The sequence below is a fragment of the Rhinatrema bivittatum genome, chromosome 2 (assembly GCF_901001135.1).
Source record: "Rhinatrema bivittatum chromosome 2, aRhiBiv1.1, whole genome shotgun sequence".
In the NCBI taxonomy this organism is placed as follows: domain Eukaryota; kingdom Metazoa; phylum Chordata; class Amphibia; order Gymnophiona; family Rhinatrematidae; genus Rhinatrema; species Rhinatrema bivittatum.
Genome location: NC_042616.1, coordinates 189,667,028 through 189,688,919, shown reverse-complemented (window position 1 = coordinate 189,688,919; position 21,892 = coordinate 189,667,028). Strand labels below are relative to the sequence as shown.

Genomic DNA, 21,892 nt, shown 5'->3' with positions numbered 1-21,892 from the left:
GGCTGAGCATTCCTTTTCTTTTCATACCAGTTGGCATACCAGTACAACCCATTTTTTCAGAAGGTTTACATGGTTTTTCTGGTTGGGCTAATCTTGTAATCCATGGGCCCCATTTTCTCCAAAACTTTATAGGGCCCTTGTGAACGGGCTAAAAGCTTACTTTCCAAAGATGGGAGGAGGACAAGGACATGGTCTCCAAGATGGAATACTCTTTGGACCGTGGGGCAATTGTAAACTCAAGCTTGGGTAGCCTGAGTCATCTCTAGGCATAGGTGGGCCACCTCCCAGCCATTTTTAGGTGATACTGCACCCAGAGAATGTAGTCAATGAGGTTCTACCCAGTGTTCTCATCTTTCAAAGTCTCTGTTACGACCGTCGCTGCTCGACATCCTCACTCTGCCCTCTTTACCTCTGTGGTGACTCCCTCCAGGTCTGATGGACGGTTAGCTGCCGTGGCGTCTTCTTGCCGTCTCCCTCCGGCGTCCCCGGACCGGCACGACGCTGCGGATCCGCCATGTTGCCTGATGATGTAGGGTGCGCGCCCGCGAGCTCTGATTGATGTACCAGCTAGGGTGCAAACCTCGGGGGTGACTCCCTGGCATGATGTCATCCACTTCCAATCAGTATTCGCTAACATATCGAGTTAGCAAGGGGATTGCTTTGGCTTTCCTCCCAAGCTACTGTGCCTCCTCGGACTTACCAGGAATACCTGCTCCTCGGGGGCCTCGCACTCTTTTCTTTATTTCAGATTGCAGATAGGAACCGGTACTCGCTCCTCGAGGGCCCATGTTCCTGAACACTCTGAAGATTCTCTACTGCCTGGAAGCTATCGCAGATACAGACATTTGTGAGTTACCATCGCTCTCTCAGTGCTTTCCCTGGAACCAGGTACTCGCTCCTCAATGGCCTAACCCTTTCCAGCTACTGAGCTTCCTTAAGACCTTATGTGAGTTTTGTCATCCAGTTCTGGCTCTGTACACAGCATACCCTGTCTACTCACTATCTATAGTTTCTCTACATGTTACGAGCGCGCGCGGAGCGCGGTCGTCTCAAGCTGGTGGTGAGCCCTTGGGCCACGGCAGGACTCAAGGAGGAGCCCCAAGCCACACCGTGGGAGGTGAGCTGGGCAGGCATGGAGAGCCAGGTGGGTACAAAAGCAGGGAGTAAGGAATGGAGTCTGACCCTCAGTCGGACCTGCACGCCCATGGCAACCAACACTGGGAAGTTGATTGATGAACGGTCCTCCAACTGTTCCCGGCCCTTTCGGACCTGCCACTAGGTACGGCAATGGGCGGCAGGCCGGCCATAGGCGAGGGCAGACAGAGTCCTTTACACTGAAGACATCGTAGACAAGGCAGGTGCAGACATCGTAGACAAAGGCTAGTGCAGACATCGAAGATGAGGGCTGGAAGGAGACATGGGCCCTGTCCCTGAGGGCGCCCTACTCAGCCCACCCACGGGACTGAGTCGCGGACCACCCCGTCCCATACGCGCCCTACTCAGCCCAGGAAGGCTGGTCGCGGACCACGCTGAGAGCAGGAGAGCACCAGGAAAGGTCCAGTCGAGAAGGAACTCCGATGCCGGGACCAATGACATCCGAAGCCCCGTCGGCTGGCAGGAACAGAAGCTCAAGAGCCCGGGGGACGAATCCCTCCTGTTGGCCACACCAGGGCCCAACAGGCCAGAAGGCTCAGGAGCCAGACGAGGACATAGGGCAGAAAAACCGGAACTGGAACAGGATCAGGCGGCTTCAGGAACAGACATCAAAGCACGGACTGGAACAGACATCAAAACAGGGCAAGGCACCATCAACACAGGCAAGACCACGGATGACCTGGATCGAGGAGAAGGTTACAGGCAACTGTAGAGCCCGATCCGAAGGCCAGTTGCAAGTGACAAGAAAGTCCTTATATACTGGAGGTTGTAGGCAACTCCCTGGGAGGAGTTTGCCAGGACCGCCCCTCGCTGGCCCTATAAGTGGGGTAGAGAGCTGCGGGCCGGCCCCTAGGAGAAGGGCGTCGCCAAACAGGAAGTCCAAACGCATGCATGCAAGCCACAGGCAGGCCTCAGGAACCGCTAGGCCTCCCAGGCCCTGGAGCAAGTCCCGGATGGTGCACAGGAGAGGCCCTGGCTTCGAAGCGGCCTCTGGGAGGAAGGTAAGATACCTCCTGTAGCGCAGCAACAGGGGGGATCATAACACTACAGCTCAGCAACCCTGGGATCACTGTTCCAGTACCTGGGGGACTTCAGCCCTGCCAAGCATATCACCTCACTACTGCCACCTCTGGTGGTTCTACTAACCTGTCTAATAAAAGAATTATCTGTGTCTGTCTCCATACCTAAGCCTAGCCAGTGGTCCCTCTCAGGATATCCTCCTGGGGGCGCAGTCATCTGCCATCGGCCCAAGGATCCACCTATCTACATTCCTCTACAGCTGAGTGCCCTCTCTAAGCACTCCGCTGGTAGCAGATTGCTACTCCTTCCCCATCAGGAGCCTTCAGCAACAGATTCATTACAGATTGCAACTCCGCAGTCTATACCTTAACGGATTGTTAACTACTCCCTCTACAGGAGCTGAGCATATCAGATTGCTAACTCCTCCCTCCACAGGAGCCGATTCATAACAGATTTTTAACTCCTCCCTCCACAGGAGCCGATTCATAACAGTCTCATAAGCTATGTCCAAGATTATTTTTGGTCTCTCCCATACAGTAACTCATAAGGAGAAAACCCTATCAAGCTCTGGGATACTTTGTGAATTGTGAACAGCACGTAGGGTAGTAATGAATCCCAGTTCTTGCCATCTTCATCTACAAATGTCCTCAACCTTTGCTTGAGTGTGTGACAGAAGCACTCCATGAGACCATAGGTCTACAGATAATGCACTGAAGTATGCAGAGTTTTACCTTGAGCAAGGTGTAGAGTTGTTTCATTACCTTGGACATGAACATGGTTCTCTGATCATCAAGATTTCCTTGGGAAGCCCAAGTCAAGAAAAACCTCTATTAGAGTAGTCACCACCATCTGGGCCTTTATATTCCATAGCGGTAGTACCTTTGGATATCTCATGGTATAGTCAAGAAACACTAGGATGCACTTATTTCCCTGGGTAGTTCTCTCTAGAGGCCCCACTAGATTCATGCACATCCTCTCAAAAAAGGTCTTAATAATGGGCATTGGTATGAGAGGTTCCATACGTATGCCTGCAGGTTTTATGAGTTGGTAAGTAGGGCAGAACTGGCAATACAACTAGACCTGTCTATGTAGACTCGGTCAATATAACTGTGCCAATAATTTTTCTTGGGTCTTCTTCTCCCCCAGCTGACCCCCTAAAAGGTGGCTGTGTGCTAATTGAGGATCTGTTAGCAAAACGTTCCACCTCCACACTTCCCTTTGTGATTCGGTAGAGTGGGTCCCCTTTCATTAGGGAGTAGTAGGATCCTTAACCTGCTCTCCAGGGGCTAGGTTTTCATCCATTCTCTGTATATGTTTCCGGGCCCACTTAAAAGACTCATCCTCCTTCTGGGCCCATCTGAAATTCCACAGGTTACACCCATTTTCCCACTCAAAGGGGTTAGTTCTGAAATTCTGGGTAACTTGCTGCTCTTCTCAGGACTCCAACCCATCTTCTCCAGTTGCCCTTGAATTAGTAGCATAACATTATTTTCCTGTCAGTATTGCCTCTGAGACATAGGTGTCTTTGAGTCTTTATGATACAGGTTGGGATTTTCTAAAAGGAAGAGCTCCGGAAACATCAAATCTTCTGTGTGGATGTTGGATGGACCTGATGTGAGCTTGTTCCACAGGCTCTCAAACTTTGGACAGCCCTGAACTATCACTACAGAGTAGGATAGCCAAGGAAGAACTCTCACTTCTATTCAGTCCTTTCCGACCGGAGTTTTCAGCTGTACTTAGCTTGTGGGATACTACTGTTAGTCCCCGTGGATGCAGGCCAGGGTCACAGATTTTTCATAGTTAATCTGGATCCGCTTTACTAGCTCTCTTCGAATAAGCATCTTCACTAAGGCCTGGGTTGGAGAGCCCTTCACCTCCACAGGAACCACAAAAGACTCCCTGGCTGGGAACATCCATGAAATTAGCATCCATTGCATCATATTCCCTGTGAGGACAGTCTCTGGCAAAATGGCACCTTTCTCTGCAGCTGAAACATGGTGGACCAGGCATGTCTTGCAGTTGAAGTTGGGAAACTGGCTGACCTGGCTCTGCTGCTTGCTGGGGCCTCTGGTCCTTAGGGCTTGAATGCTCTGGAGAAACCAGGTCAAATGGTCTCTCCAGAGTCTGTAGCGAGTCTGCATGGTCTGGGCCTGGTAGTAGGCCTCTGCTATCTCCAACACCTTTTCAAGCATAAGGTTTGGGTGTTGGCACACCCACTGCTGTAAAGCCCTTTCTAGGCTGTCTAGGAACTGTTCCAGCAGATCCGCTTAGCTATCTCCACCCTGATCTTCCCTTCTGGGTTCAGCCACTTCCAAGTGACATCCTTGAGTCTGTGGAATAGGTTCATAAATAAAATGAGTGTTACAAGGAGGAAAGATATTCATAGATACGGAAGTACACAAAGGTAGACTTCTAATGTAGAAATAGAGTTGGAATAAAGGGTTAATGAAGGGGGATATTGTTAAAGAATTGTTAATGTTATTGGAGTCATGAGTAACTGGCTGTATCAATCAAGTAGAAGGCATTATTGAATAACCAGTTTTTTAAGCCATTTTTCAATTTCTTTTTATCAGTTAGTGTTTGAAGTTCTTCTGGCATGGAATTCCACAGTTTTGGGCCAGCGATTGAGATCACTCTATCTCTAGTTAGTGTTAGATGAGAGTCTCTTAAGTTCAGAATTTCTAGGAGGCCTTTGTTCTGTGATCTGAGAGTTCATCGGGGGATGTGAGGTTTAAATGTTATTCCTAGTAGATCATTATTGTTCAGGTTAATGTTGTTGTGTATTATAGTTAGAACATTATAATATATTCTTAAATGAACAGGAAGCCAATGTAGAGCCATCAGAATTGGAGTGATGTGGTCAAATTTTCTTGCTCCAGATAATAGTCTGGCCATGGCATTTTGCAGAAGTTGCAGGGGTCTTAAGTGACTAGTCGGAAGACCTAGAATTAATGAATTACAGTAGTCAGTGTTTGAAAAAATGAGAGATTGTAAAAAATGTTCTATAGTGCTTAGTAGAGGTTTTAATCGGCTCAATATCCGCAGTTTATGTGTTATGACTCGGGAGGTGGACCCTTGGTCCGAGGTAGAGTTGGTACTACTTAAGAGAGTAAAACCTCTCAAGTCCCTACCGTCGGAAAGCGAGGCTGAACTCAGAAGAACCCTTGAATTTGGAGAGGGAATCTGGATGCAGGTGCCTCCTGCAGGTCGTATAATCCAGATGGCTGGCACCTCCAGCTGGTCGAAAGTATGTCCCTGAGCAAAAGCTCGTAGAGAGGTCAAAAGCCGGTCCAAGGATCAAAGCCTGAAGAATGGTCGGCAGCCGGTCCAAGGGTCAAATGCAAAGGAATCCAAACAGCGGGTAGAGAAGCAGAACATGAACTGAGAAGACAGGAAATTGGAGCACCGGACCACACCAACTAAGAGCCAAGAAGCCAAGGCAAGGTCTGAGGGGCAGACCTTGCCTTAAATAGTAAACCTGAAGGTGGAGCCCACAGGAAGGAGCCATGACAATATCCTGTTGTGGCCCCTTTAAGAGTATAGCTTCTGCCACGCACGCGGCTCTAGGAAGGCCCGGTGGGGGGAGGAGCCAGACGCGAAGGAGGAAGCCGGCCGAAGATGCGGCCATGTTTAGCGGCAGCAGGAACAGCCGCGGGAGGGAATTTGCTGATGACAGATGCTGTCAGCGTTTAGAGGGCGGCCTGCCACGTTGGTGAGTGTCTGGCCCCGGTCGTGGTCTGCCGCGGCCGGCGGCTTTAACATTATGGAACCAGATCTAATTAGCTTGCTTCTGTGGGCTTTCATTGTAAAATTTTCATCGATTTGGACTCCTAGATCTCTCACTTGGGTTACAGGGGTTACTTGGCAACATCCGAGATTTATCCCTGGGGGTATAGTTTTTTGTGGGTTGAGGCTTAACCAAATTATTTTAGTTTTTTGGGGGGTTCATTGAGAATTTCCATTGAGCTAGTTTTTCTTTTATTTTAATCATTTATTCGGAAATTTGAGATGTTGTTTTTTCAAATTATTTTGTTAGAGGGGTATAGAATTGTAGATCATCTACATATTAGAAGAAGTTTAAACCCAGGTCAGTTAGTAATTTGCTTATGGGCAGCATGTAGTTATTAAACAATGTTGCTAATAGCGCTGATCCTTGTGGAATGCCAGTTGTGCTTTGGAAGGTATCAGGCAAGTAATTGTCAAGTTTTACTTAGAATGATTGTTGTGACTGTCGCTGCCAGATGTCTCCACTATGCCCACCTTACTGCTTTGGTGACTCCCTCTTTGCCTGTTGGAAGTTTGGCTGCCACGGATCGGATAGACGCTGCACACCGCCCTGTTTCTTCAGAGCCTAAGGGTGCGCATGTGGCGCAGCCCCCGACTGAAATACCAGCAGTGGCGCGAACCTCAGGGGCGTCCCCCCTTAGGTGACATCATCCGCACTGGATATTTAAGGTCTCTGTAATCGCTAACTAATCGAGTTAGCAAGGAGTTGGATTCAAGGGAAAGGTTTCCGTACGTTCCTAGCTACTCTGCCTCCTCGGACTTACCAGGGGTACCCGCTCCACGGGGGCCTCATTTCTCTTTGCTTTTCAGATCGCAGTCTGGAACTGGTACTCGCTCCTCAAGGATCCGAGTACCCGGACTTGCTATTGAATACCACTTCTGCCAGGAAGTCATCGCTGCCTACAACACCAGTGAGTTACCATCTCTCTCTCAGAGCGCTCCTCGAGGGCCTACTTCTTTTCAGCTCCTGGGCTGCTTCTAAGAGACTATTGTGTGAGAGTTACCATCAAGGTTCTGTTCCTGAACTCTGCATACCCTGCCTACTCACTATATTCAGTTTCTCTACAGCTCAGTTATCCAGGATCGCTGTTCCAGTATCTGAGGGACTACAGCCCAGCTCACTACTGCCACCTCTGGTGGTTCAATATATTGTTTAATAAAAGAACTAGTGTGTGTCTGCCTCCATACTCTGAGCCTGACCGGTAGTCCCTCTCAGGATCTTCCCCCGGGGGCGTGGTCATCTGCTACTGGCCCAAGGATCCACCCACAACTACATCAAACACCAACAGAGATCTATCTGCAAGAAAGGAGGTGAACCATTTTAGCACATTTCTGTCTATCCTGATGTTTTTTAACTGTTGGCATAGGTTATGGTCAACAGTGTCAAAGGCAGTTATTAGATCAATTAGGACTAGCCAGTATGATTTGTTTGAGTCAAAACCTCGTAAAATAGGATCAGTTAAGGCTTGAAGAAGAGTTTCGGTTGAGTGGTTTTTCCAGAATCCAAATTGGTTAGGATAAAGTATCTTCAAGATGGTTTTCTAGTTGGGTAAGGACAGCTTTTTCAAGTATGTTCACAATGAAGGTTAAGTTGGAGATTGGACAGTAGTTATTCCAGTCATCAGGTCTTCCAGATTTATTTTTTATAATTGGTTTTATAACTGCCTGTTTTAGACCTTTGGGCATATAACCTTCCTCAAGGGTGAGGTTGACTAGCATTGTGATTGTGGGGTTTATTGTCTGGTTTACTTGATTTAGTAGGTGGTTGGTATCGGGTCAAGGGGATGTGTAGCAGGTTCAAGTTTGGCTATAATTTAACTTGAGAGGTAGGGATAGCCTCCTTGGTCTAATGTAACTTGGACTTGGTGAGTGAAACTGTGAGGCCCTATGAAAAAATAAGATTCTGTAGGGAGTATTTTTCTCTTTTTCTTTCTGCTGTAGCTGTAGTCTTCTGTCTATGCTCTCCGCTTAGACAAGAAGGTCCCACCGCTGCCACCATATATGGTAGCTGGGAATGGATACAGCTTGTGAAACAGCCAGGAGGATGTAATGAGGCAGATTCTATCTAATTCACACACAAAAAACTTATTTACACAAAACAAACAGATAAAGATGGACCAAAGACTACTTATCTCAGCAGTCCTTAAATGCATCAAATATAAGTCATTTTGAAGTATGCTGGCTTCCTGCCTGTTCCCCAGGGCCTCTCTAACCCTTCTGAGCTCTGAGTCCTTATACTGTGGTAAGGGAATCTTCCCTTCACCCAGAATCCCTTGTGTGGCTGGTTATTAAGGAGGACCGGGCCAGATAGCTGTGGTCAGTCCTTAAGGTGTTCTGAGGGAGTTTCTTATACACTCCCTCACAAGCTCCCTTTAATTTGGACAACTGTTCTGCCTCACCCATTTTCTCCCAGTCTTTTAGTTTTTCCTCCAGGTACGTCCCCTATTTTGACAAAGTCCATACTATTAAATTCAAAGCTTGAGTCTTCATGTAACTTCTCTATATTCTATTTGCGATATCAAACATGCTGTCTGATGATCACTGGTGCTTAGCTGGGCACATACCCAGACACTAGAGATATTATCCCTTTATCCCACATGTTTAATTTGCATTTCACTTATGTTAGTATTAATGCACTTTAGTACATTGACTCCTAAATGTATGAAAAGTAGATTTGAAACAAAAAATATTATGCTCCTTATTGTCCCTATGTACACCTCTTGGATGTAGACCTTTCAATAGAAAATATGATTGGAATGTTTGTTCCTTTAAGTTACAAAAATCTTAACATTTTGATTTTAGGAAAAATGTATCATGCTTTTGTTAGATTTATAATACAGTGTATTCTATAGGAATCCATTTTTGATTTAAAAATTTTCTGGATATTGAAAGTAGATGTAATGAATCTGAGTGTAAATAATTGCTGTGCGGTGGAGCAATGCAAGCAGCTACCATACTCATTTTATGTTTACAAAAATAAATGGTCTTTTGTAGCATGTTTTATGCTTCAAAAAACAAATAAAGTCTGTAACTACAATCATTTAATATAATAGAAAGTTATGTTTATTTGTAGCAGAGGATCATATTAATGTTTCCTTTATTTTCAACAGCTTCCAAGCCCGTGGATCGATTTCTTTGTACAGTCCCAATACCAAGTACCACTCAGCTCTGTCAAATCCCTTGTCCGATAGAATGTGATGTGTCTGCTTGGTCAGCATGGGGACCCTGCACATATGAAAGCTGCGATGACCAACAGGGCAAAAAGGGTAAGGAAAGTACCACGATAAATATGACAGTATTAAAGAATTATAAAGGAAGCTTGAAGTTAATTATTGCAAAAAGAAAAGAAACTCAACAAAAAGGTTAGAACAGGAAGATGGGGGAGACAATATAGTTGTAGTATTTTTCTGTGCTACAATAATGACATAATGGGACCTTTGCACTACAAAATTTTGCTGAAATTCAGGAAAACCACCTCCAGGGCATGCCTTTGATCTACATTTATACTCATCCAATCAAAGAAATCAAACCCATTTGTCTGACATGATCTACCTCTGGTAAAAACATATTGTCTCAGCTACCTCAACCCATAGGAGCCTAGATACTTTGCCATCCTTTCCTTTGATAGTCGCTTCATTAATTTTCCAACTATTGAAGTAAGACTAAACAACCTGTAGCTTCCAACTTCTCAGTTACCATTTTTATAAAGAGGGACAACAGCCACCCTTCTCCAGTCTGGTAGGACCACGTCTTTCCCCAGAGATCTATTGAATACATCCTTAAATAGCCCTGTCAGAACCACTCTAAACTCCCTTACTATATTAGAATGTATCCCATCCTGCCCCATGGATTTGTTTACTTTCAGTTTTGCTAAATCCTCATAAGCACACTCTTCCATGAATGGAACAGTATCTACCTCGGTCCCAGAAGAACCTTTGTAAACAATTAGTGGTCGTTCTTCAATCTCTTATTCAGTGAATACCAAACAAAATATTTGAGGAAATGTTTGTTAGCTAGAGGTGCTTGGTGCTGTCCCCCATGGCCATTTTGCTCCCAGATATAGCACGCACTAGCCAGAAAGAGAAAAAAAGTGCCAGCAGGCTGCAGCAGTGACAGTGCCAGTAGTAGCCACTAGCCAGTAGCCAGTCTAGCCTCAGCCTGCTCTTTAACCACTGTAAATATAATATATTAATAATGAAGTTTTTTGTTTAGTTTTTCTATATTATGTTAATGTTTTGAAGCTCAGGTTGCAAGTTTCTTTAGTAAATGTTTTGTTTCACTAAAGTAGAATATAGAGAAGTACTTAATTTCATGTTATGTAAAGTTTCTTTAGTTTAATACACAAAGTACTTCATTTTATTTTATTCTACTCTAGTGAAAAAAAAGAAGTTTAGTTTAACACAGGAACTGCAAACTTGAGCACAGTGAATGGGGGGGGGGGGGGGGGGGGGGAGGGAAAGAGGGATGTGAAGGGTGTGACAGCCCCTGCATTCAGCAGCTCTGATTTTCTGAAGAGATCTGTCCTTCAGAGACCAGGGAGAGGGACTGCTTGGCCCTTCATCTCCCCCTTTCCCTTCCCTTTGTCAAGCTACCAACCGTTTCCATTTCCCATCCCCCATATATTAAACCATCACCTCAGTGGGAACCTTGGTAACATCAGTAAATAAGAGGGCAGCCAATAGGAATACATATTCATTCCTAACTGACCTTAACTGACCTGAAAAGTGTCAAATTGAATCATTTTCTGTTAGTGCGCACTAACCCGATTAACGATGTTTTTACGATAAATCAAGGGAATTTCTATTGTATTGCACTCTTTAACGATTGACGATATTAAAAATATTGGACGATAATTTAAGTCGTTAAAAAATGATTCACATCCCTAACACTTTTGGCTTTGTTTCTTTCACCTCACCATTTAATCATGCTGGTAGTCATTTGAGCTCCCATTGCATTATGTTTGCTGTTTCTAAGCAATCCCAACACCTTTACATTTTACATCAGATGTGTCATTCCACTATTAGACTCCCACTCTCATCAGTTTCAGGACCATCTGCTCATTGAAACAGTCATTTATAACATCTAGAAACTTTAACATGTCCTGATAAGACATTTACCCAAGCAATACTGGGGTAACTGAAATTTCCCATTATTATTGTGTTGCCAGTTTTATTTGCATTTTTAATTTCTATTAGCATTTCACTTTCTGATTCTTCATCTTGCCTGGGTGGATGATAGTTTACATCCATTGCTATATTGTTCCCCATCACATATGGCATTTCTGTTTTACTGATGAGAATTAGCAGAATAGTAATATGTTTTAAATGTTTAAGTGGTTCTATGTTGGATAGATTGTTCTTAACTGCTTAAATTTGTAGATAGGTGGAATATAAATAGTTTAAATAAATAAATACATCCAGTGTATTTTGTCTCTTGTGGGGTTTTTATCCTGCTTGATTCTAGGCCACCTCTCCACCAGTCCGATCTGCCCTATCATGTTGATAAGATTTGTTCCCTGGTGTCTCTGTGCCCTTTTGGTTATTCTCCTACCAGGTCTGAGATGCCAATTATGCCTATGCCTTAATTATGTGTCATATATTCTAACTCTCCAATTTTATTTTTTAAGACTTCTGCCATTCACATACAGTTTAAATCATGTGTTTATTTTTTTTATTTGCCAGCTTCTTATTATTAGTTCATATTAGGGATGTGAATCGTTTTTTGACAATTTAAAATATCGTCCGATATATTTTAAATCGTCAAAAAATCGTTAGGGCCACGATACAATACCAATTCCCCCGATTTATCGTTAAAAAATCGTAAATCGGGGGAAGGGGAGGGCAGGAAAACCGGCACACTAAAACCCCCTAAAACCCACCCCCGACCCTTTAAATTAAATCCCCCACCCTCCCAAACCCCCCCCCCCCCCCAATGCTTTAAATTACCTGGGGATCCGGCGGTGGGTTTTAGGGGGGTTTAGTGTGCCGGCTCACGATTTTAACGATTTTTCACGATAGTTTACACACCCAAACGGCAACAATACGATTCCCTCCCCCTCCCAGCCGAAATTGATCGTTAAGACGATCGAGGACACGATTCACATCTCTAGTTCATATAGATAATTTGGTCAAGTAATGCTTTTGCTGCAACTGCAACATTGCTCTCGGCTTCAAAGGAGGGGGGTGGGGCTGAAAGGAAAGAGAAATTTGGATTTAGGGAAAACCAACATGAGCTATGAGATTTTTACAGTCTGAGGTACTGATGCTTAGACATTAAGAAAGAAACACAGGACTGCTTCTATGACCTAGTCCATAAGCAAAGCACGTCAAGCAAAGCTGACTGATACATGGGGGTAACCTGCACAGCGCAGCAGATACTACCATAGCAAGCTTGCTAGGCAGACTGGATGGACCGTCAGTCCTTTTCTGCTGTCATTTCTATATTTCTATCATGACAGTTGGTTCCTCCCAGCACTCTCTAAAATACTATCTAGATGGTAGTAAGGTCCATTACCTTTGCACCAGGCAGACAAGTTACGAAGCAATCCTCATGCTCACCAGCTACCCAGCTATCTACATTTCTAATGACTGAATCACTAAGTAAAATGGCTGTCCTAGCATTCCATCCTGGGTATATGCTCCTCAAGACTCATACTTGGTTATGAGAGGATAACTCATCACCTACAGGGCAAGCTCGGCATGTAGGATTACTTTCTGCCAAACCAAGATGACACTGCCCTTGTAGGTGACCTTGCGTCTTCAGAGCAGCATATGGACTGCTAGACTACAGATGGGACCACTCTACTATGTCCCTGAATTATCCTTTATTAGGGGTGTGCATTCGTTTGCAACATATAGGGCCATATTCGTTGTATTCGTGGGGAAGTGAAACGTATCGCGATTTCAACAAATCTTCACCGAATTATTCGGCTTGCTAAAGGAGTGAATTTAAACAAAACCCCCACCCTCCTGACCCCCCCAAGACTTATCAAAACTCCCTGGTGGTCCAGCGGGGGTCCGGGAGCCATCTACTGCACTCACGCCGTCGGCTGCCGGTATTCAAAATGGCGCTGATAGCCCCTGTGATTACTGGCAGCCAACGGCTCAAGTGCAGGAGATCACTCCTGGACCCCCGCTGGACCACCAGGGACTTTTGGCAAGTCTTGTGGGGGTCAGGAGGGTCCCTCAAGACTTGCCAAAAGTCCCTGGTGGTCCAGCGGGGGTCCGGGAGCGATCTCCCTCACTCGGGCTGTCGCCTGCCAGTATTCAAAATGGCGCCGATAGTCTTTGCCCTTACTATGTCACAGGGGCTACCGGTGCCATTGGTCAGCCCCTGTTACATAGTAGGAGCGCAAGATGGCGCCGGCCGTCCATTGCTTCTACCATGTAAGGTCAAAGGCTATCGGCGCCATTTTTAATATTGGTAGCCGACAGCATGAGTGCAGTAGATGGCTCCCGGCCCCCACTGGACCACCAGCGGGCAAGTCTTGGGGGGGTCAGGAGGGTGGAGGGTTGTAGTTAATTAAATTTTAGCCAGGAAACGAATAAGAATGGAACGCATGAACAGATCAGGGCCCCCCCTTGCCGAATCAACGTATCTGCCCCCCCACGAATATGAATACCAAATGTAATGTATGCGGTAGGGGTGTGCATTCGGATTGACCGCATTAGTAAAACGCAACTCATATTTTTTTTTTACTTAAAAAATTGATTCGACATAAACGATCGGATTTCCCACATATCGAACATAGATATGTTCGATATGTGGGAAATCGCGATTGTTGAGCCAAAATAAAAATATAAACCCCCTCACCCTCCTTAATCCCCCCCCCCCCCGACTTACCACAACTCCCTGGTGATGGAGCGAGGAGTGAGGACGCCATTTCTGCAATCCTTGGCGAGAAGCATGTGACGTCGGCGGCACGTCGAGTGACGCCGGCGTCACGTGATTCCCGGCAAGTTCGCGCCGGATGGCTCGTTCGGCCCAAAAAGAACTTTTGGCCAGCTTGAGGGGGTCAGGAGGCCCCCCCAAGCTGGCCAAAAGTTCTTTTTGGGCCGAACGAGCCGTCCGGCGCGAACTTGCCGGGAATCACGTGACGTCGCGTCTGAGTGACGCGGCGCCACGTGATTCCCGGCTCGAACCGTCCGGCGCGAACGAGCCGGGAATCACGTGACGCCGCGTCACTCGACGTGCCACCGACGTCACATGCTTCTCGCCAAGGATTGCAGAAATGACGTCCTCACTCCTCGCTCGATCACCAGGGAGTTGTGGTAAGTCTGGGGGGGGGATTAAGGAGGGTGAGGGGGTTTAAATTTTTTTTTTGCACATATGTACATATACCCAACTCATTGGATTTTTTTTATGTCCATATTGGCCGCAAGTGGGACCCCCTTTCGGACATAAAAAATATGAACATAAAATTTTGCTCTGCACATCCCTAGTATGCGGTCCCTCTGCACATCCCTATCCTTTATATACCTCTCTGCCTCAGCTCCTCCAGAATCAAACTCATTCTTTGAATACCAGGAATTCTTTTGAGTGCACACATACAATGTCTCACCAATAGGTAGCTAACCATACATGTGTCTCTCAGTGCAAGAGATTGGATAGCCCCCATCCCTCTGCTGGACTGCTCTCTGCATCTTAATGTTGTTAAGTTGTTAAAGTTATTTAAAGTTGAATGAGAAGTATGAACACTTATTGAAATTTAAAATACTCTGATAACATAAGGGACTATTTTAATCTGTTTGTCAATGGCCAGAAACAGGACTACAATTAAGCAATTGCTAAGATTATATATAAACATCTACTGCACTCACGCCGTCGGCTGCCGGTATTCAAAATGGCGCTGATAGACCCTGTGATTACTGGCAGCCAATGGCTCAAGTGCAGGAGATCACTCCTGGACCCCCGCTGGACCACCAGGGACTTTTGGCAAGTCTTGTGGGGGTCAGGAGGGTCCCTCAAGACTTGCCAAAAGTCCCTGGTGGTCCAGCAGGGGTCCGGGAGCGATCTCCCTCGCTCGTGCTGTCGGCTGCCAGTATTCAAAATGGCGCCGATAGTCTTTGCCCTTACTATGTCACAGGGGCTACCGGTGCCATTGGTCAGCCCCTGTCACATAGTAGGAGCGCAAGATGGCGCCGGCCGTCCATTGCTTCTACCATGTAAGGTCAAAGGCTATCGGCGCCATTTTGAATACTGGCAGCTGACAGCATGAGTGCAGTAGATGGCTCCCGGCCCCCGCTGGACCACCAGTGGGCAAGTCTTGGGGGGGTCAGGAAGGTGGAGGGTTGTAGTTAATTAAATTTTAGCCAGGAAACAAATAAGAATGGAAAGCATGAACGGATCGGGGCCCCCCCTTGCCGAATGCAACGTATCTGCTCCCCCACGAATATGAATACCAAATGTAACGTATGCGGTCCCTCTGCACATCCCTATCCTTTATATACCTCTCTGCCTCAGCTCCTCCAGAATCAAACTCATTCTTTGAATACCAGGAATTCTTTTGAGTGCACACATACAATGTCTCACCAATAGGTAGCTAACCATACATGTGTCTCTCAGTGCAAGAGATTGGATAGCCCCCATCCCTTTGCTGGACTGCTCTCTGCATCTTAATGTTGTTAAGTTGTTAAAGTTATTTAAAGTTGAATGAGAAGTATGAACACTTATTGAAATTTAAAATACTCTGATAACATAAGGGACTATTTTAATCTGTTTGTCAATGGCCAGAAACAGGACTACAATTAAGCAATTGCTAAGATTATATATAAACATTTTATTGCATTAAACAAAAGACATGCAAAAGGCTCATTGTACATGGATTCAATGTCACACTAAAAAGTAAAATATGCACAATGCTTTTCCCTATTTTTCCCCCATTCCAACAATACTGGATAATAAGAATAAACTTTGAACATATTCCCCTCAAGATTAATTGCTCATTTATTGATGTGAATGCCTAGTTGACTCTTATTGGGAAAAATGTCCACTCCTAGACTTCTACTTTGGGAAAATAAACTACCACTGATTAGTTCTCCAGGAAATAGTTCTCTCACCTTCCCAAACAAAATAATTTACTTTAATAAATTCTTAACACAAACAGATTTAATGCAACCCTTTATTTTCCTTAACACATTTTATCCACACAGAAATAATTCAACCTTCTGTTTTACCTAATTCAATCCTTTATTCTTTACCACTCTTTATACACACACAGAGATAAATTTCTCCCTCTATTTCTTTTGCAAGCTATAAACATACTTTCCCCAGCAATACAATACTCACAGTCCTGCTCGCCTACCAGCATACTTCTGCTAAATACATTCCCTCAGAACTAACATTTACTCAGCTATTTCCTCCCAATATATCTGTGATTTTACGACAGTTGCTTCAAAGAAAAACTCATTTATTGATTGGCATGCAAATATTTGACAAATCAGCCCTCTCATCTATTTTACCTTTCTCTAATGATACTTGTAGAAAAACATTGCTGATTACTTTTCCAGGCAACAGCTTTGACATCTCTCAGCAAAACAATTAATTTTAATAAACTATTAACACATACAAAATTAATTTAACCCTCTATTTTTAACACACTTTCTACACACACAGAATTCATTCCATTCTTACCTATTGCTTACCTATTCATGCTTTCCTACTGCAATTCCTATTGGTAAGTCGTATTCTGTTATACCTATTTTCACACTTCTGACTTACGCCAGATTGTTAATAGTTGTCTATACACGTTTCAATATGTTCATAATGAATTCGTTGTATGTATTATGTTGTTTACATTGTAAACCGGAGTGAAGGCAGCCTGCTAAACCTCGGTATATAAAAGAATCTAAATTCAATAATTATTTTCCTTAACACACTCTATACACACAGACCTAACATACTTTAGGCATACACAGAATTAATCCAACCCTCTATTTCATTTGCAAGCTTTAAACAAACATTTTCCTGAGAAAACCAATACTCACAAGTCCTCTTCACTTGTAATATATAGAAATGTAGAAATGACGGCAGAAAGGACCAAATGGTCCATCCAGACTACTCAGCAAGCCCATGACAGCATCATCAATGCCATACAGGTCTCTTCCATAATGGTAGCATCAGGGGGTGGCATTTGCCGTGCTGTACAAGTTATCCTCATACTTAGTTTCCCAAACCGTTAAAGTCAGGGCTCTTGTTGGTTGCTGTCTGAGTCCAATTCCCCATGACTTCTTGATGTTGAAGCAGAGAGCAATGTTGGAGTAGCATCACAAGTATAAGGCTTATTGTTTAAGGGTAGTAACAGCCGCATCAGCATGTTACCCCATACTTGTTTGTTTTCCCAGACAGTAAAATTCAATGTCTTGTTGGTTGCTGTCTGAAACTAATTCCTATTTTCCTCTTTTCCCTTTGCTGTTAAAGCAGAGAGCAATAATGGAGTTGCGGCAACAGTATGAAGGCTTATTGGTTATGGGTAGTAACTGCCACAACAGCAAGTTATCATCATGCATTCTTTTCCTCGTTTCCATTCTCTACCCTTTAGGGATCCCCAGTTTTTATCCCATGCCTGTTTGAAATCTTTCACATAAGAACATGCCATACTGGGTCAGACCAAGGGTCCATCAAGCCCAGCATCCTGTTTCCAACAGTGGCCATTCCAGGCCATAAGAACCTGTCAAGTACCCAAAAACTAAGTCTATCCCATGCTACTGTTGCTAGTAATAGCAGTGGCTATTTTCTAAGTCAGCTTAATTAATAGCAGGTAATAGACTTCTCCTCCAAGAACTTATCCAGTCCTTTTTTAAACACAGCTATACTGCACTAACCACATCCTGTAACAACAAATTCCAGAGTTTAATTGTGCACTGAGTGAAAAAGAACTTTCTCCGATTTGTTTTAAATGTGCCACATGCTAACTTCATGGAGTGCCCCCTAGTCCTTCTATTATCCAAAAGAGTAAATAACCTATTCACATCTACCCATTCTAGACCTCTCATGATTTTAAACACCCCTATCATATCTCTACCATTTTTGTCTTCACCAGCTCCTCTGGAAGGGCATTCCAGGCATCCACCACCCTCTCCATGAAGAAATATTTCCTGATGTTGGTTCTGAGTTGTCCTTCCTGGAGTTTCATTTCATGACCCCTAGTTTTACTGATTTCTTTCCAACAGAGAAGGTTTGTCGATTGTGCATCATTAAAACCTTTCAGGTATCATATCTCCCCTACACCTCCTCTCTTCCAGGGTATACATATGTAGGTCCTTCAACCTTTCCTCATAAGTCATTTGATGGAGACCCCCCACCGTTTTTGTTGCTCTTTTCTGGACTGCTTCTATCCTGTCTTTGTCCCTTTGAAGATATGGTCTCCAGAACTGAACACAGTACTCCAAGTGAGGCCTCACCAAGCACCTGTGAAGGGGATTGTCACCTCCTTTTCCTTATTTGTTATTACTCTCTCTACGTCTGGCTTTAGTTAAAACCTTCTCAAATTGCTTCGCCATTTTCAGATTGCTAGACACTATCACCCCAAGGTTCCTCTCTTGCTCTGTGCACAACAGCCCTTCACCTACCCATCACATACAGCTTTTTTGGCTTACCATTCCCCAGATGCATGACTCTGCACTTTTTGATATTGAATCCTAGCTGCCATATCTTCGACCACTCTTCAAGCTTCCTTAAATCATGTCCCATTCTCTCTACTTCTTCTGGTGTATCCACTCTGTTTTAGATCATAATATCATCCACAAAAAGACAGTCTTTACCGTCTGTCCCTTCCACAATGTCGATCACAAAGATATTGAACTGGACCGGTCCCATTACCGATCCATGTGACATTCCACTTAACACCGTTCTCTCTTTTCCCCCTTGCCAAGAGGTTATTACTGGAGAGTATTTTTTGCTCCCAACCCACACAGAAGTTCTCTTGCACCTTGTTCTCTAAACTCTTGAAGACATATACTGACAAGGCCACTTACGATGAGCTCCTGAATAAGTGGGATAAAATCTCAGAAATCTCCCTGACCTCAACCTAGGTTAAACATTATTTTCAAAATAATTGTACCATTACATAGAATATTACACTGAGAGATGCAATTCAAATTCATATGGCAACTTTATTTTTCTAATGTTACAGCATTTAGAGCAGGGAAATGTCCTTCACCTTTGTGTTTAAAGTGTGGTGCAAGCAATGGGGATTATATACATTGTTTTTGGACATGCCCAAAAATTCAACAATTTTGGTGGCACATGAATACTTACTGTTCCAAGATTTGTGCACACCCAATACCCCTGGACCCTATGATATGGCTATTTGGTGACTACCCAGAGAGTTGTAGGGGGTTAATGAAACCACAGAAGGTCATCTTAAATACAGCTGGGTTGATGGCCAAGCAGGTTATCTTGAGTGTTTGGATCAATACTGATCCCCCATTTTTCAATCACTGGGGCAGGAAAATGTTATGGTTAGCTACATTCCAGTTCATGTCAGCAATGTCTCTCCGTGTCCAGAGACAAAAGCAGACGGATCAAATCTGGTCCAGTTTCCTCCAACAACAACCTGCAGACTTGGTTAATCATTTACATCTCCCGAATGTAAGTAAAACCACACCTGTTCACTAATAACAGGTCAATTCCCCAGACTCCTCTGGGGGAGTCACAGCTTTATAACCAATTCCTAGTGAATAATTTGTTTTGGACCTGAACACACTGATGTTTCCTTGCCTTGCTTTGTTCTTAGGCCACACTGGCCTAGTAGTTCATTATGTCACTACTCTCAGCACAGACAATGGGGAGGGAAAGAGGGGTTAAAAACAGAAAAGGTAGTATCCTAGAGTATCTTGTTAAGGAAGACACATGTTAGTGCATGTCCTATCTGCTAAATGTGCTCAGTTAAAGAACGAGGTTTCAACTTTTATTTGGTTATTTGTTTAATTCTCTCTGATGCAGATGTGTTTAAATTAAAATAATGGCTCCAGGGGATCGGAACTAACATTCTCCTGCCAAAGTTCATACTGTTGTAAGCCTGTATTTATACTTGAGTTTTTATAACTTGTTATTTGTAAGCACTATAAAACAGCTATACTGTGCGTATTATATTACCTTACTGATACTGAATAAAAATAAATTTAAAAAAAACAAAACACCGTTCTCTCTTCAGAGTAGGTTCCATTTACCATTACACACTGTCTCCTGTCAGTCAACCAGTTTGTAATCTATGCCACCACCTTGGCACTCACTCTCAAGCTTCTCATTTTATTCACAAGCCTCCTATGCGGAACCCTATCAAAAGCTTTGCTGAAATCCTTGTTGATCACATCAAGCACTCTTCTTCAATCCAATTCTTTAGTTATCCAATCAAAAACATCAATCAGATTTGTCTGACAGGACCTTCCCCTGGTGAATCCATGCTGCCTCAGGTCCAGCAATCCTCTGACTGTAGATAGTACACTCTTCTTTCCTTCTGCAGAGCCTCCATTACTTTTCCCACCACCGAGGTGAGGCTAATCGGCCTGTAATTTCCAGCCTTTTCTCTGCTGAAATGTGAAGCGGGACCACCACCACTCTTCTCCATTCACTCTGCTCCACTCCCATTTCCAGGGATCTATTAAACAGGTCACACAGCGGACCTGTCAGCATATTTCTGAGCTCCCTCAGTATCCTGGGATGAGCCTTATCAGGCCCCATGGCTTTGTCCACTTTCAGTTTTCCTAGCTCTTCCCATATATTCTTTTCTGTAAATGGAGTTTCATCTACTCCACCCCCATCCACTGTCTTGTTAACTAGCGACGGTCCTTCTCCAGGGTCTTCTTTAGTAAATGATGAACTAAAGTATTTGTTTAATATTTCTTCCATTTCTTCATCTCTCTCCACATATTGATCCTTTTCACCTTTCAATTTCACTATACCACTTTGGACTTTTCTCCTTTCTCTGATATATCTGAAAAATGTTTTGTCACCTCACTTTACTTAAATAGCAATCCTTTCTTCTGCCTGACTTTTTGCTTTCTTGATTACTTTCTTCATCTCCCTCAGTTTCACTAAATATTCTTCCTTGATATTCTCCAGATATTCTCAATCTATGCTATTATTAAAAAATAAAATCCTGTACTTTAACTGTTGGCAGGATAAACCAAGTCCAAAACTTTGGCACAATATTTATTTATTTAGAATATGTAGCCCACTCTTCAAATTTTGAGGTGGGATCAGTATAAAAATCATAAAGTACAAAGATAAAAATATAAAATAAACAAATATATAGAACAAAACAAATTAAAAAACAAACTGATAATGAGGCCAGGCTATCACAGCAAAATGTCTCTTACCAAATGCTTTTCTATAAAAAAAAATATCTTAAGACCCTTTCTAAAAACAAACAGATCAGTTGTAAGATGTAGGTCGTCTGGGAGAGAATTCCATACAGTAGGCCCAATAATTGAACAGGCTTGATCGCGAGTTTCTATAAGTGTTGCTAGTTTGGGGGATGTAATCGCTAGCAAATCCTTATTTGCTAATCTTATGCATCTTGAAAGCTTATATATGCATAACAATGCATTTATCCAGGGAGTAGAGATGTGAAAAATCATTGCGAATTTCTGGTGTATATGCTATTGAATTGCCTACCAGTATAATGATTGTAAGACAGAAGTTATATGCTCACGTATGCAAGTGCCCATTAAGATATGACTGTAGGAATCCTGAATAACTGTTAGTGCTCTCAATGCAGTGCCAGAAAGACCTGCTAATAAGGAATTACAATAATCTAGCAAGGGGAAGACCAGAGCCTGAAGAATGGTTCAGAAAGTATTTAGTTCTAATAATGGTTTAAGTTGTTGCAACAATCAAAAGATGTTTTTATAAAATGTTTAATATGGCCATCAATTGAGAGCTCTGGATCCAAAATCATCCCTAAGTTCTGAACTTATGATCTAATTGG

At 43.7% G+C, this 21,892-nt stretch overlaps 1 protein-coding gene across 3 annotated transcripts in view; it reads left to right on the top strand.

Moving 5' to 3' along the window:
- Positions 1-21,892, top strand: part of THSD7A (thrombospondin type 1 domain containing 7A) — an 862,000-nt gene that overhangs the window by 447,063 nt on the left and 393,045 nt on the right. For all 3 annotated transcript variants that reach the window (XM_029588974.1, XM_029588975.1, XM_029588973.1), the window contains one exon: positions 9,072-9,227. In XM_029588974.1, coding sequence (XP_029444834.1) covers positions 9,072-9,227 — 156 coding nt within the window. The remainder of the gene's footprint in view (positions 1-9,071; positions 9,228-21,892) is intronic.